The 14302-nt window shown below is 51.1% G+C and overlaps 3 protein-coding genes across 3 annotated transcripts in view; 1 reads left to right on the top strand and 2 right to left on the bottom strand.

Annotated features, from left to right (window-relative positions):
• Window positions 1-14302, bottom strand: part of SLCO2A1 (solute carrier organic anion transporter family member 2A1) — a 196856-nt gene that overhangs the window by 84900 nt on the left and 97654 nt on the right. The gene's annotated exons all lie outside the window — the stretch shown is intronic.
• CEP19 (centrosomal protein 19) lies at window positions 175-949 on the bottom strand. Its single transcript, XM_065747845.1, has 2 exons — window positions 807-949; window positions 175-561 (listed from the first exon to the last, which is right to left on the bottom strand). Exons 1-2 carry the CDS (start codon window positions 928-930, stop codon window positions 200-202), a joined length of 486 nt encoding a protein of 161 aa, XP_065603917.1. The 5' UTR covers window positions 931-949; the 3' UTR covers window positions 175-199.
• PIGX (phosphatidylinositol glycan anchor biosynthesis class X) lies at window positions 1989-5410 on the top strand. Its single transcript, XM_065748399.1, has 5 exons — window positions 1989-2173; window positions 2253-2394; window positions 3371-3584; window positions 4227-4327; window positions 5235-5410. The coding sequence occupies exons 1-5, from the start codon at window positions 1989-1991 to the stop codon at window positions 5391-5393; spliced, it is 801 nt and encodes a 266-aa protein (XP_065604471.1). The 3' UTR covers window positions 5394-5410.

Here is a 14302-nt window from a genome sequence, read left to right as displayed (position 1 = left end):
CGTAGCTGAACGCAGACCGAGTGTCCTAACAAACAGTAACAAATGCCATAGGCATGCAGTGAAGTGTAACATCACCTCCAGTACTCTCTGTGGCCGATGTAAAGTGCATCAACCTCACAAACAGAAGATGCTGCAGTAGAGGAAGCGAGGTGATGCCGTTCTCTGTTAGGGGTATGAGATCTGTCTTCTTGGGCCAGAATCAGACTTCTTCACACGACTCTGCATCCCAGCCACAGGACTCCAGCTGCTCGTCCTGTGGAAACTCTACCTCAATATCGTAGATGAAGTCTGGGTCGTCCTTCTTCTTCCTGTTCTTCTCAAAGAGCTCGTCCATGATGCTCTTCCTTTTGGCTAGCTCCTCGTCATCCAGTTTGTTCATGTCCTCCTCAGGGTCAATGGTCTCTTCCCGTTGAAGCCTTCCCAGGCTCTCAGCCAGACTCTCTCCCCTCAGGTGCCCTTTCAGCAAACGGCACAGCTTCTCTAGCTGACGCAGTGAGACTCCTTCCAGGTAAGCTTTGTGCCGAGGGTTATTCTTCAGCTGCTCAGCAGCAATGCTGCAATCTAAAGACAAAACCACCCCCAAGAATTACAGGGCTGAGCAAATCTCCTTAAGTAGAGATCATCCTCTCCCTAACCCTCACAGGTGAGGCCTCCAGGTTTAGCAGGTTACAATGCTGCCCTGGGCTCCCTGGGTAGACAGCATTACCCCAAAGCAGCCCACTGCGTGCTCCCCGCTCGCTGGTGCTGTGACCAGCTGCTCCTTTCCCCACGTGTGAACTGGGGAATGCTGTAGGGAAACAACGCACCTGAGAACTGGGAGAAGTTTCTGACAGGCATGACGCGCCGGCGGGTCTTGTCCTTCTCCTTGTAGATCAGGATCACAGATGGAGGCTGAAAGCGAACGCCGCACTTCTTCGCGATGCAAGTCATTGCAGTTCTTGCTGCTGGCTGAAGCGTGCGTGCTTATATCACTCACTGAAGAACTGGGAATAAAAGGGAAAGAAAGCACGAGTGCCTCTGTCAGCCTTTTGTTAGGATCATGGTGACCCACGTTCAGGCGGGCTGCAGCTCTCCCAGACTTTGGGGGGAACTTGAACACATCCCCACACGCTCTTTGAGCTGGGCATGGCGTGCAGGGTGACTGTCCATGGCTCATTTACACCCTTGTCACCTCTCAGCTTCTAAATCTGGATTATGCATCATGCCCAAGTGAAACTTTTGGTTCACCAGCTAAGAACTGCATGGTCAAATGATCCCTAGAAGATACTGCACCTGACAAGGGAGAAGCTCGCATGTGTACCCAGCAAACAGTGGAATTCCCTTTTTTAAAACATAAACCAAACAACAAGAGGGAGAGCAGCAGGTTTATTTTTGTGAGCCTTCTTATGGGTTCAGAGTGATCTCCAGACAGCAGCACATCCATGACCAAGGATGGACGGGATAAGGAGAGAGAAGAGATTCAGAAATGAACCTCCAACACCCTTCATGCCTCACACCGAAGCACGGTTGGCAACGGCAGCCCCTACTTTTCTACCTGATCCGCTTTGGGAACCCCTCGGTGCCGCTCCGCCGTCGGCCGTGACCCCGTTTGCTCTCGTGGGACGGAAATGCCCCGGGAGCTGCCCCGCGGCCCAGATGGGCGCACAGCGCCCGGCCCGCGTCCTCCGACCGCTCTGCCGCCTGCAGGAAAGCAAAGGGACTGCCGAGCGATGGCGAACTCCCATCTCCGGGTACCTCGGCCACTGCCCGAGGCACCGACGCGGCCGATCTCCCTCAGCTCGCACCCTCCGCGCGAAGCGGCCTCGGCCGTCGCCACGGCAACCGAGGGGTCCTCCCGGCAAAGCCCCCCCCCCCCATTCCAGGGCCGCCCGCTGTAAATGCCTGCGGAACGCTCCTCAAAATGCCCGCCCGCCGCCTTCGCGCGGATCAGGCGCTCCTGAGGGCAGTCCCAGCCCTGAGGCGGCGGGGCCTCGCGGGGCGGCTCGGAGATGGCGGCGGCGTGGCGGTGGCGATCGGGGCTGGGCGCGCTGCTCTGTGCCCTCCGTAAGTGCCCGTTGTGGCGGGGCTCGGCGCTCGGTGCCGGCGCTCACTCGTTCTGTGCCGTTTCAGACGTGCAGTCCGCCTGCCGAGGGAGCGTCGTCTCGCAGGAGCTGCTGAACGAAGGCTTCCACAGGTGGGGCCGCCGGACGGGGCTCGGCGCTGCGGCGCAGCGACGCGGGGCTCAGCCGTGTCCCCCCGCGGTTTGCTTGAAGGGAGCTGCTGGTGAAGGCCGAGCTGGATGCGGCGGGGCAGCGCGCGGGAGGATGCACGGTGGCCGCCAGAACTCGCCTGCCGTCGGGGGTCTACGTGGATCCCTATGAGCTGGCGTCGCTGCGGCGGCACAACGTCACGGAGGTGAGGCGTCGATCCGAAGCTGCAGGCCGTGCTGAGAGGTGCTGCGCGTTGTCACGCTCGCGGCCTCGCCTCAGCAGGGTGTGTTTTGCCGTTGATGTTTCTGTGTGTGGGTGTGCTTACCAGCGAGCTGCTGCGGTGCTGCTCAGAGTTATCCAGCCACGTATCCAGGTGGCTATGGGAAAAGCTAACCGGGCTGGAAAGAAGGAAGGCTAACCCCCTGCAAAAGAGGAGCACGTGGGAGCAGAGCACTACTGTGTGCACTACTAATCAGGGTCTTCAACAAAGCAAAGCAGTGGCTTTTGCAGTATGCTCTAAGTGACATGCAGCTTCTGTTTCATCACAGCTCCCCAACTAAGCTTGAGAGATTTATGCCCAGCTCTCAGCTCCAGTGCAGCCTGCTTGAACTGCTGGTCCTCAGTTCTCCCATTTAAAGTGGGACCTATCCCATTTTCCCTCTTCCACGATTTGTCTCATTAGATTGTGCACATGTGGTAAGAAACAACCCTGAAACTATACACAGGCATGCTTGCTGGGGCTCTGTTCTTAGCAGGACACTCGTAAAGTAGAACAGCTTATACCAACCACTAGTTTAAACTTACTTGCAGTATAACTTTGGACTGGGCTTCAGCTCGCTTTATTTTAGATACTTGTCTTCTAGGCTCATACTCAGATGGACAGCTCTAGAGCATGCTTTGTGCTGTCTTTGCTTTTTAGGGGGATTTGTGTGACTGACCTATTGCAGAGATCTGCTGTGGGGACACACACACAGAATAAACTCCATCAGTATGCTTTCCCTGGTACTCTGAAGGGCAGCGTGTCAGTGCAGGAGCTGCAGTTGTCCCTTGTGGTGCTGCATTAGGTTGCAGCAGCAGACTGTGAGCTCCTTCATCCCAGATTCCTGCACAAAACGTTCTTTCTGCATCCCTGTTTGGTGTGGATTCCAGCAGCAGCTGTATCTGTCTTTATTTCCTCACAGGCAGTGCTAATTCCCGATGCTGTTGATGTGGAGGCTCCTGAGTACTCAGCTGCAGAGCTCACTGCTGTGCTGTACCTGCAGCCCGACCCTCGCTGCTCACACTGTTTCAGGGCAGTGTTGCCTGTCCATGGGCGCTACCAGCGGCCGGCAGGAAGCGGCGAGGACGCGTTGGTGGCTCTGAGAGGTGCAGAAATAGTGGCCTGCTGCTGTGACGGTGAGCTTCTGGTTTGTTAGCTACTTCTAGTGCTTAAGCAAAGTGTTCTCGTGGTTTCCAAGCCTGTCTTCTCCCACTTGAATGGGGCAAAAAAGGGAGAAAGCATGTTTCTTAACGGTCGTAGTTCACAGATTCTTCTGAAACAAGAACCTGGTCTCCATTGACGGTGAGCATTTTCAGTTGTTCACGTAACTTTACCCTCTGTTTTTCCCCAAAGTTTATATTGTCTTTCATGAAATCATTCTCTCTAGCTCCCAAGTCATGCTCATGAATTTCAGCTTTTTAACCTTCATTTGGGTGTTATTTGAGCAATGATTTTCTGGGATAAACCTAATGGCACGAAAGACCTCCTGGTCAGAGAAAAGGAGCGTGAAATCTTTCAATTTCTTTTCTGCCATTTGTTTTTATTATAGGTACAAAAGCACTTCAGGTATCGTAGGGACATTGTTGTATGAGACAACAGGGTGTCAACAGGAAGGCGTGGAAGAATGACTTCTGTGGTTTTGGGGAGTTGAGAGGTTGTAACTGTGTGGCTGGAATTGAGGGATGCGTAGGTCAATGATGGGTTCTTTGCCCTGTTAAGAACAGAGAGACCGTGGATGAGATTCATCCTTAGTTATCTGCTGTGCCTGTCTTCCACAGAGCACCTGTCACCTGAGTGCTGGCAGCCTGCTGAAGTGGAGGCTCCCTGTTTGGGGAATAAGGACCACCTCTGTCAGTGGTACAGCGCAACGCACCAACCTGTGAGTTCCCATTTCTGAAGGAAATCTGTGCTTCTTGCTTAACAACTGCCATCCTTTTCTGTGATGAGCAGCTTCGAGAGCATGGGACCTAAGTGATAAAAGCCTCATTGTGTGACTTCTTATAGAGGCTCCCTTCTTCCTCTCTGACCTGCTTTTAATGGGTGTCATCCTGTGCTGTTCTGTGGTGGCTGCTCTCCTCACCTTTACATTTTTTCTTTTGTTTTCCTCCTCCTCTGAGAAGTTGAGTTGGAATCCTAGAATTCACAGTGCTATAATTGGCACCGATTGAATTAAGAAAGGCCTCTGCAGCGTAGGTTTGCAAAGTGGGAGATCTCTGCTGCAGTCTAATAGGGGGAAAAAGGGAAAAAAAGAGATGGAAGACCAGAAGTTGAAGAAATAACTACTTAAAAAAGGCCACTGCTGTTTGCCATCAGGTTGGCTGAGTGCCTCAGTGAACCGAGGTCAATTAGAAAGCCAACAACTGCCTTTGAAACTTGAAAAGTTTGTGGTACTGTAGAGATCCAGAAATAAGACTAATTTGTTTCCTAACAAGTCTGTTGTTTCTTTAACGTGTGCCTTCCTGTATTTAAGATACCTTCAGAGTACATACAGCTCTCATCCAGAAATATTTTGCAGCTTTCTGTGTCACGGAGAAACCAGGAGTTGTTCACCTTGGAGAAAAGTGGCTTTGTACAAGAGCAACTGGCTCTCTGTAAGGGCAGTAAATGGAGAGGCTGAGTCCCATCTCCTCTTTCTTTTGGGATATGAAATCAAGCCTTAGCAAAGGGCTAGTTAAATAGTAGTTACTAATCCCCTGAGTTGTGGTGTAAAAAAAAAAAAACCAAAAAAACAAAAGCACCAAACGAAACTGGTTAAATGTATATAACTGATTTCCTTTCCCTTGTAGGAGGATGAAGAATTGATTCTGCAGGTCCCGGTGGGGCACACAGAACACAGTTTCTTGGTGTGTGTCGTGACTCTTCTTGCCACTGTGCTCTGTTCCAGCCTGATTCTTGCTGCTGTATGCAAGCATGGAGACTTCTCCCTGCTGACCTGCTTGGAATAAAGGAGTGCAAAATGCCTGAGCTCCAACCAGCAAAACTAACTGCTGTTCTTTACATCTTGGTAATGCACAAGGGCACCCTAAAGGGCTGTTGCCCTCTTGTACAGAGGCAGGAGCTGAGTCTGCCTCCCCTAGGTGGTGGCCTGCTTTGGCTACCCTGCTTCTCTTTGCAGAGGTGTTTGTATTTCTTGAATTTAAACAAACTGTCTTGAGAAGTAGGTGTTAAGGGTATGGGAAACATCTAGTCCTTCAAGTTCCTGAATCTGCAGCTTGTTTACACTGCCCAGATGGGTTGTGCCTGGATTGGGGAAGGGGTATTCCTTGCTTTCTGGTCACGGTAGAAGACTTAAAAATCAGCCTGCCTAGTTTTAGTAACTGGAAGGGATTAGCTGCTCTTGCTCAAATCCTTCATTTCAAAGAACTTGGAAAATCTGAGGAAATTTCACCTGGTGTCTGAAGCTGAAATAACCCTTGGAAGATGGGTTGAAAAGATACAACCTAGAAGCAAATATTTAGAAGACTTGAATTCAGCCATCAGAACAGTTGATTAAATACAAGGAAATGGAGAGGAAATTACTTCATGGAAAAACTGACTTGCTCTAGATTGACACAACTTGGTGGCTGTTTTTGATCGTCAGTAGGTGGCATTGTGACCTTACAGTAGCTCAGGGACTGCTGACAGGGGGAGTCGGGGCTGAACTTCATTCCTTTCAAGCTCAGAGTTGAGAGCAGGTGATTTTCTGGATGTGTGTGAGGGGGATTAATGAACATTCTGGTTTTTCAAATTCTGTCTTCCTTTATATGCAGCAGAGACTGTTCCCCAGCAGAATCAGCCTTTCATCACTGTCCAGCTGTAGCTTCGGGATCCCCTGGGCATCCTTCCTCTGCTTCTGCTGGAATTCAATAGACAGCTCATCTTGTGACTTTGCCCACGACAGGTTGGCGAGTGCTCTGACAGTGGGCTCTTGTTTTCCCCTGGCTGTGCTGAATGACAGTGGCTGCGCCAGTACTTCATCCACTACCTCAGAGGCGTCATGCTCTGCATCTGTGTGGGGGAAGGGAGAAATTAAAGAGAACAATTGCAGAGAGCTTTGGTGGCTCTTTAACCGTATCAGTGCCGCAGGGCTGAGAAGAGATGCTGTCAGTAGGTACTGTAATGCTTGTCTCTCAGGGTGGTTTTAGCTCATGGAGTCGAGTTTGTCCTTATGTGCTGTGCTGCACGAGGGGCTCAGCGCTGTCAGCTGCTGGAAGGGGGATGGGGGGGAGGGTCTTCAGTACCCTTTTGTGTGGCACCTGCTTCATTAAGTGTATCTGCTGGAAGTTCATTGAGCTCCTGCTGATGAGGTTTGTCAGATGAGCTTGAGTATTTCTTGCAAAACCTCTCAGTGAATGTTTTCACTGTAGCAAGCTAGAGGGTTGGTGTCAGTCTGTGGGGATGGCTCCCAGGTGCTGTCCCGGTGGGAGTGAGGTGATGGGGAGATAGCTTGAGCTTTTGGCTATAAAACGTAGGTAAAAGCCTGGGTACAGCTTATCCATCGTTAATAGGTGTACGGACCGAATTAAGGGGATTACAGCGATGAAAGGGGAATGCTGGAGGCTGCTTTGGGAGCTAAAACTTTGACTCACAAATGGATGTGTGTCACAACGAAGCGCTCCTACTTTCTTGTGCCTGAGGAGAGGGCTGGGCGTTGCGAGGGCGGGTTAGGGGCGGCAAAGCGGTACCGCCGCTCAGCGGGCAAGGAGAGCGTGAAGTTCCCTTTTCCGCTCCGTCCGCTCAGCGCGGCGGACTGCATTTCCCGTCGGCCCCCGCGCGCCGCCGCCCTTCCCCGCGCTCTCTGGGGCTGCCGGGAAACGTAGTCCCCGCGACGGCGCCCCGCCCTCGCGGGCTGTGGCCACGCGCGGCGGTTCCGCTTCCCCCTCCGGCTCCTGCCGCCGCCGCCTCGGTGGGTGCCGCCGCCGCCATTGCAGAGGCGCCGTGTGGCGGCCGCGCCCCGCTGCCCGCCCCACCCCCTCCAGCCCCGGTGAGTGCGCGGCCCCGTTCCCACCTGCCGCCCTTTGTGGGCCCTCCCGGCCGGGCGGCTCCGCGGGGGGTGGGGGGGGGGGGGGTGGAAGGGGTGCGCGGGGAGCGGCCTCGGCCCGCAGCGGAGGGCTCGCTATGCGGAAAGCCCGCGGGGCGGAGCGGCCCTCGGGAACCGCGGTGGATGGAGAGGGCCGAGCGGGGTGAGAGCTCCGCGCCCGGCGCTCGTGCCCGTTGTGAACGCGGTGAGCTTTCAGTAATAGGAGCGCTTGAGGGAGGTTTTAGAGGAGGGAAGAGGCTCGGCGCGGGGCTCGGTGCTCGGGGGCTGCAGCTGGGAGCCGAGGAGCGCTGGGGGGAACGGGTAACATCCTCTGCGCGAGTGCGCAGGCGTGGCCATGGGAAACGAGGAACGCGGATGCCCGTCGGCCTCGGCCTGTGCAGTCTGAATTCATGGTAACGCAGGGAGTCTGTGGGCGGCGGGCACTGCGTTCGGGCGCGGAGCGGGGCTCCCCTGCACTGCCACCTGCTCCCGGGTCTGTGGGATGGTGCTGGAGTGCGTGGGTGAACGGGCAGCTCGCATCGTGGGCCCCTTTGAAGACGTGTCTCTTTCAGAACTCAGGCGTGCTTGTATGCCTTCCAGATAGGTTTAAAAGGGAAAAATGTTCGAGCCCCTTTGGTTCCTGAATGACTTTTGGAGAAGCGGTAAGGGTATGGATGGCTCTGGTTCTGTCTTTGTGCTGATAGGAAAGCTGCTGGGATCAGAAAGAAGTGAAAGCTTTCACGTTCCTGTGTCAGTCTTGTATGTTTCACCTTTTATCTCCTTTCTGTGTTAGGAGGTCTCTGCGGTGCTGAGGGCTCCATGAGACTTCTGTGCCAGCATTTCCTGTAGCAGTCCCCGTTACAGACATGCCTGTGCGTAGCCACAACAAAGCAAAAGTTACTTGCTGTGAAAACAAATGGTACCTGGGGAAATGCTGCTCCAACTGGCTGGGCCTGGTGGTAAACGTGAGCAGCAATCAGGCACTGGGGCCAGCAAGCGGGGTCTGAGAGGGGAGCTCTAAAAGTGAGTTGCCTCACCAAGGTATTGGGGGGAGGAGAAGGTGGTGATGGAGAGAGCAGGAGGAGGGAGAGGTGTGTAGTAGCCAGGCAGTGTGTGTTTGGCCCTGCTTGCCTTGCTTTAGCTGCCAGTCCTTCGAGATGCTGTGTGTTCAGATGCCTCAAGTGGCTGTGCTTAAACTGATGGAAGACAGCTTCTGTGTGGGTTGTTTTGTAAATAAATAAAACAAAATGAATTGCACAGCTTGATCACGGTGATGGGATCATTTAGTTCTTTATAACCGAGGTGGATCCATGAGAATGATGGGCTTGGAACAGATTTTGAATGCTCAGATAGGCTCCTTTCTCTATTAATGTCAGTGTAATAGTATCAGATATTATCATTTGTTTCTGACACAGCAGTGGGCTGATTGCAGACACTCAGAGCTAATGAATGATGTTGCTGCTGGCAGTTGGGAAAAGGTGCAAGTGAATTGCCAACAGAAGGTGGTGGGAAAGCTTTGTTTTCACTTTCTAGAAACATAGTGACGTGGACCAGCTCTTTACCAAAGCAGAGACACTGTCTTGGAGTCTAAGGGAGGCTCAGAAAGATTCAGGAAGACTGGACCTGCTTAACTTTTAGTTTTTCATGGAGGTACGTCCTTCCTCAGTTTGGATCAAGTTTGTCTCAGAGTTTCAAGAGTTTTGTAGCTGCACAGTATTGTCTTGGAGTGATGTCTGCTGTGGTAAATGAACGTGCATTTTCAATTAGGTTTTACATTGCAGACACAGGTTGTGTACTGCTCCTTGCCCTGCAAAGCGCAGCACTGTGACCAAGGGCTGATCAGCTGAGCACCTGCATACAAGGCTGAGTCTCAGGAAGGATAAAGTCTCTTCACACAGCTGCTGACCCAGGGCTGGACTTGTTCTGCATCCCAGCAGATCAGCCTGGGGGGAGACAGCTTCCCTTCTGAAAGTTCAGATGTCAAAAAGTTCAGGTATCGTTCAGTCCTCCATCAGTGGGATTCATCTGCTGGAATGCACTGTAGTTCACCAGTACAGAAACTGGTAGCCCTGTCTTCATGGCAAGTTTGTCCAAAGCAGTGTGTGTGAATTTGGTCCCGATCCTGAACATTGTCCTGTGGAAGGTATATGACTACTGGTTACCAGCACATGTGTTACGTTTGAATTTGTCTTCTCTAGGTCTGTGCCAAATTAGCAAAAACATACGTTGAATTCTTTCTAGCACTGTAGAAATGGACGTGTCAGAGCGAGGCTCACAAGCAGGATGCTGTGCTACAGGAGGGATTCAGCATAGTGTGAACCAGCATGGGGACAGCTGGCAGGTGGCTGAAGGGGTGGGGATACACTGGCAAGTCTTTCCAACTCAACTCGTACCTTTTTTCCCTGCTGCTTGTTTTGTTGTTGGTATTTGACTCATCGTGTGCTCCCAAGAGTGTACAACTGTCAGCACACGAAGACTTTCCATAGCTGCTTTTGTGAGTGAAATTAAGAGTTTCGCCCAGTGCTGTGAGGTTTGTTTTGGAAATAAATGTAATACTTTCTACTGTTCAGTTATGCTCACTTTTCATTTACAACCTTTGCAGAAGTGCTGTTACCTGCAGGGTTATCTTCTGAACAGGAGGGAGAGAAGACTTTCTGAAAGATGCTTTATGATTGACCTTACTGTTTAAGCTCCTGCCTCCTGGAGAGGTCTCTGATAAATCATGGGCCTGAACAAATTGGAATGAGAGTGTCTTTCCCCTAAGCCCATCTCCTGCAAAATGCCATGCCCTCTTCTGAGGGTTTGGGTCTCACTTCTGCTGAGGCCAGACTGAGGTTGGCTGGGCAGCTCCTTCTGGAAGGGGCTGAGCTGAAGGCACTCTTCTGCTCATCTGTCATCTGCTCATTTAGAAGAGAACACAACAAAACTAACTCATTTTTGGTTTGTATTTAAGAAATATTTTACATTTCAAAACGTTACCACAAAGGTACATAGGGAAGAAACAAAGAGGTTTCCAACTTTTTCTTCTGTTTTTAAGCTTTGACTGGTCAGGAATTACAAAAGCAACAGATTAATAATTGCAGACCTTGTAGTCAGGATTCAGGATACCAGAAGGGTGGAAGAACAATTTCTGGCCCGACTCCAGGTGCTGCTGCAAAGGGCCTCTGGATTTTTGGCAGTGATGGTGAGGATCTGCCTGTCCTGACAGCCTGGAGCTGCCCGGTGTCTGCATGGCCAGCCTGCAGCCTCCACTTCTCACTGAGGATGCTGGAGGAGAAGAGCAAGCCCAATCCAAAGTCTGTAAGAAATCCCAACTATGTGTCTGTAAGCTTTTAAGCTGTTTCACACACAAACACTGCTGCCCGCTCCTGAGGCAGCTTTCCCACTGCAGTACTGCTGTGCTGTGTGCACAGAAGGTGGGTTTTTTTTATTCTTTTAGTTGTGCAGCTCACGTGGTGTTGGAATACAGAACATAGCAGTGGGGTTAGCTCTCAGACCGGGCAACCTTATAACCTTGGCATCTGAGTTCAATCTTACTCTGAACCTGAGTCCCTGAATGATTCAGGATGGCTGTTACTGTGTTTGCTGCTTTTGAGCTAATACTGATTGCTGTTGATGAAACTGATGTTGTATTCTGGTGTTTGGGATTTTTCCTGGACCGTTCACTCCACGTGCTGCGACTGATTTAGGTGAGGAATGTGCAAATGCAATGGTGCTGCTTGGTTTCATACCTAGGTCAGCATGGGAAGCAGCTATGTGTGTTGGAGGGAGGAAGGAGAGGGCCTTGCTTTCTGCTCGCCCCAGAAGAGCTGTTTTTTTTTCCTATGGCCATAGAAGATAAGTTCCTAATGTTTGCTGAACGCTTGGTTGCTTTGGAAAGGGCTTTTTTCAGCATGTGAAGTGCTAGCTGCCACGATTACAGGAACAGCTCGGCGAAGCGCTTAGTTTTAGAGTTGGAACATTACCACCAAGTGTGAAACACACTTAGTAAAATCCTTCTGCTCGTCCCCTTGCTTTTTTTCCATTCAAGAGTGCAAGTAAAGCTCGGGATTTTCAAACGTATTTAGCAACAAGAGCAGTTAATCCAGTGCTAACGTGCTGAGGCTCTTTGATACTGATGCTCAGGCCGAGCAGCAAGGAGCAGAAGTAATTCCTTGCACTCAGGAGTCCAGGATTTTCTGTAAGTAGCGGAGCAGTGCTCGGTTTGGTTTTCTCCTTTAATACGAGGATCGGAGCTGAGATTTTTAGATCCAGGACAGCTTTTCCAGGTAGCTGGTGGGAATGGAAGGCCAACATTCCCAGCAGTTTGGTGCAGTTTGCTTTCTTCGTGCGCCGTTCAGTTGGGGTGTCTTTAATTTTCTTTCTTAAAAACCATTCCATTGTAAAATACGTCTGTGAAGAGTAGCTGTTGTTCTCCTTGGCGTGCTGTACATACGCTGGAAGGCCCTGCGTTCTTTTTGCAGCACAAGAAAACATCCTGATGCTTGGTGGGACTTGGGTGAGTATTGCTCATGTGGAAGCAGTTAAGACATCTGGTAAAGCTGTGTGATAGCACTTCCACGGCAGTGTTACTGGAGCTCGGAGCAGCCAGCCCTAACCCGACTCCTGGCTCTTCCTGGCTGCCAGCAGCTGCAGTGTGAGAGCTCCCTGAGCTGGGTTTTTGGAGCTGGGATGTGCCCCGGGACTTGCTTCAGCTGCTGCTGAGCAAACCCTTGCTCTGTAGTGCTTCCAGGTGAGAGACTGGCACATAATGATGCTCCCTCCATCTTCTGTGATTTAGGGCTCCACTTGTGCTGAAGGTTAAGGTGATGCTGTAACACAAGTCTGTGCTCTGAGTACAGCGCAGGAGATGTCCTTCTATCTTCTCATAGATTGTTGTGCTGATTCCCTTGGAGTGGGATTAAAATCCCTCATGTAGGTGAGATAGCACCTTCCTATTGGAGTGTCTTTAATCTCTTCAGTTGGGATGGGATGGAGGGCTGCATCCCTTTCAGGGATGAATTTTGCATTAACAGTCATCGCAGACACCTGCTGCTGCTTTCTGACTGCACAACTGTTGCTGGAGTCGAGGTTAGGAGGCAGAATGAGAGTTGAGAACTTCATCCCTTTCACAGTGCTGAGTCCCCTTGACAGCCTTAGAGCTTGGCTGACACCTGCAGCATTCGTGGTGTTAGTACCCCAGGAGAGCACTTGAAATGCCGAGTTGGATAGGATGATGTTTACAGTTGCTTATGCCCTGAGGTAAGCTTGATGCCTGGGTGCACAAGGTGACCTGTCACCAGAAGCAAACACCTCACATGTGATGTTTGCACTCTCTTTTTTGGATTTGTTTCCTTTTCTTTTCGAACTAGCTTACCTTGGTTTCTAACGTTCTGCTTCTGTGTTAAGCTCTGGACTCTGCTGTGATCTGTAGAGTGATACCAGTAACTTTTTGAAGTCTTCTGCAGCTTCCTAAGTTCAGTGTTCTATTTTGTCAACTGTTTAAATATTATTTTAACTTGGCTGCTTCCCTTGGAAGCTCTCCTGCTTCCCAGCACGGCGGTTATCCTGTTTTGTTGTCGCTTACACAGGACTTTTATCTGTTTGGTTGGTAACTCTGTTCTTCGTTTTGTACTTCTGCTTTTAAAAAACATTTCATTCTGGAGCAGCTGGATCTGCTTTTGTGGTGCTGCTGTGTCCTATGCAGGCAGCTGTAGGTGGTTAGAGGCAATGTGTCCGGTGCTCCCTCACAAGAATGGGGCCAGAGCAGAAGGAGCTGAGAGGAGTGCTAATGTAAAATGAGGAGCCCTATTGCAGGACTCTGAAAACGTGACTGCTTGCAGTTGGTACTGAAGTCCTTGTATGTTTATTTCCAGTTGGGGTTCTGAACCAAAGGATGCATGTGTAGTAGTAACAACGAATTTCCTACCTTGCTCTGCATTTAAGACAACATCTCATTTCTGGTATCCAGTTTTTTGATGCAAATTGATGTTCCTTCCAGGTTCAGTCCCCTGCTGCGAGACACGTTTGCCCAAACTGGAGGAACTTTCTGCCTTAAACCATGCAATAATACGTTGCTTGTGTATGTGCATGCCCTCTAAGAGTAACTGTGGGGTAGAAAGAGTCTGACAGCACGCAGGACAAAGCAGACAGTGCCACCAAGTGAGTACTGGCCTGGGAAGGCAGGGTAGTGATGTACAGAGCTGCTGTGCCCCACTCAGTTTCTCTGCTGTGGTTTTAGCTGTTCTGTTGAACACGGAATTACAGACACACAGCTTGGAAATTCATGTTGACTTGAGGCATGGCAGCAGCGGTTTGTGCTCGTTGTACTCCTTGCTGCTGTTTGAAGTAGTGGGGCAGGGTGAGCTAGGTGTTGTGCCAGTGGCTGCAGAGTTTCCTCGTGTGCCCCATCGAGGTGCTCTGTGCCTCTGCTGGGAGTGCTAGGAAAAATCTGCTGAGTTTGTAAAACTGAGCTTTGAAGGTGTGATGATGTTCTCTCAGTATGGTGAGCTTGGAGTGCCTGTGGGTAGAAGTAGTGTCAGTGAGGCTTTGTAGCCGTGGTCTGGGGGTTGCTTGCCTGATGCCATCCTGCAGCGTGGAGATGCTGTAGACAGGAAAAGGCCAGGGCAACCCTCCCTGTTTTGCTTTCTCAGGGTTTGCTTTTTGCTGAATTCACAGCCTTGCTCCTAACTCAAGATGAACATCAGAGTATTGCTAGCTGTTAGCAGGGAAACTAGTTGGCTGCTGTTTCCTGCGAGTGCCCTCAGCCAGAAACACACTGTCTGCCTTCCTGTTAGCAGAGCAGCACGGCGAGACGGGCATGGTGCAGCTCTGCTGTGGTGGGGCTGAGGCACAAAACCCTTGGCAAACTGCTGA

This window comes from Cyrtonyx montezumae, unplaced genomic scaffold, assembly GCF_038088225.1.
Source record: "Cyrtonyx montezumae isolate F1298 unplaced genomic scaffold, pur_monq_1.0 scaffold_5, whole genome shotgun sequence".
Lineage (NCBI taxonomy): Eukaryota > Metazoa > Chordata > Aves > Galliformes > Odontophoridae > Cyrtonyx > Cyrtonyx montezumae.
The sequence above is the reverse complement of the archived record's forward strand: the minus strand, read 5'-3'. Positions and strand labels throughout refer to the sequence as shown.

What these genes read in the sequence shown, in the direction of transcription:
- PIGX (XM_065748399.1), top strand. Translation starts at nt 1,989, where the DNA reads ATGGCGGCGGCGTGGCGGTGGCGATCGGGGCTGGGCGCGCTGCTCTGT. An exon ending in CTGAACGAAGGCTTCCACAG is followed by an intron (nt 2,174 to 2,252) that starts GTGGGGCCGCCG and finishes GTTTGCTTGAAG; the next exon opens with GGAGCTGCTGGTGAAGGCCG. An exon ending in AGTGGCCTGCTGCTGTGACG is followed by an intron (nt 3,585 to 4,226) that starts GTGAGCTTCTGG and finishes TGTCTTCCACAG; the next exon opens with AGCACCTGTCACCTGAGTGC.
- CEP19 (XM_065747845.1), bottom strand. Translation starts at nt 930, where the DNA reads ATGACTTGCATCGCGAAGAAGTGCGGCGTTCGCTTTCAGCCTCCATCT. An exon ending in AAACTTCTCCCAGTTCTCAG is followed by an intron (nt 562 to 806) that starts GTGCGTTGTTTC and finishes TTTTGTCTTTAG; the next exon opens with ATTGCAGCATTGCTGCTGAG.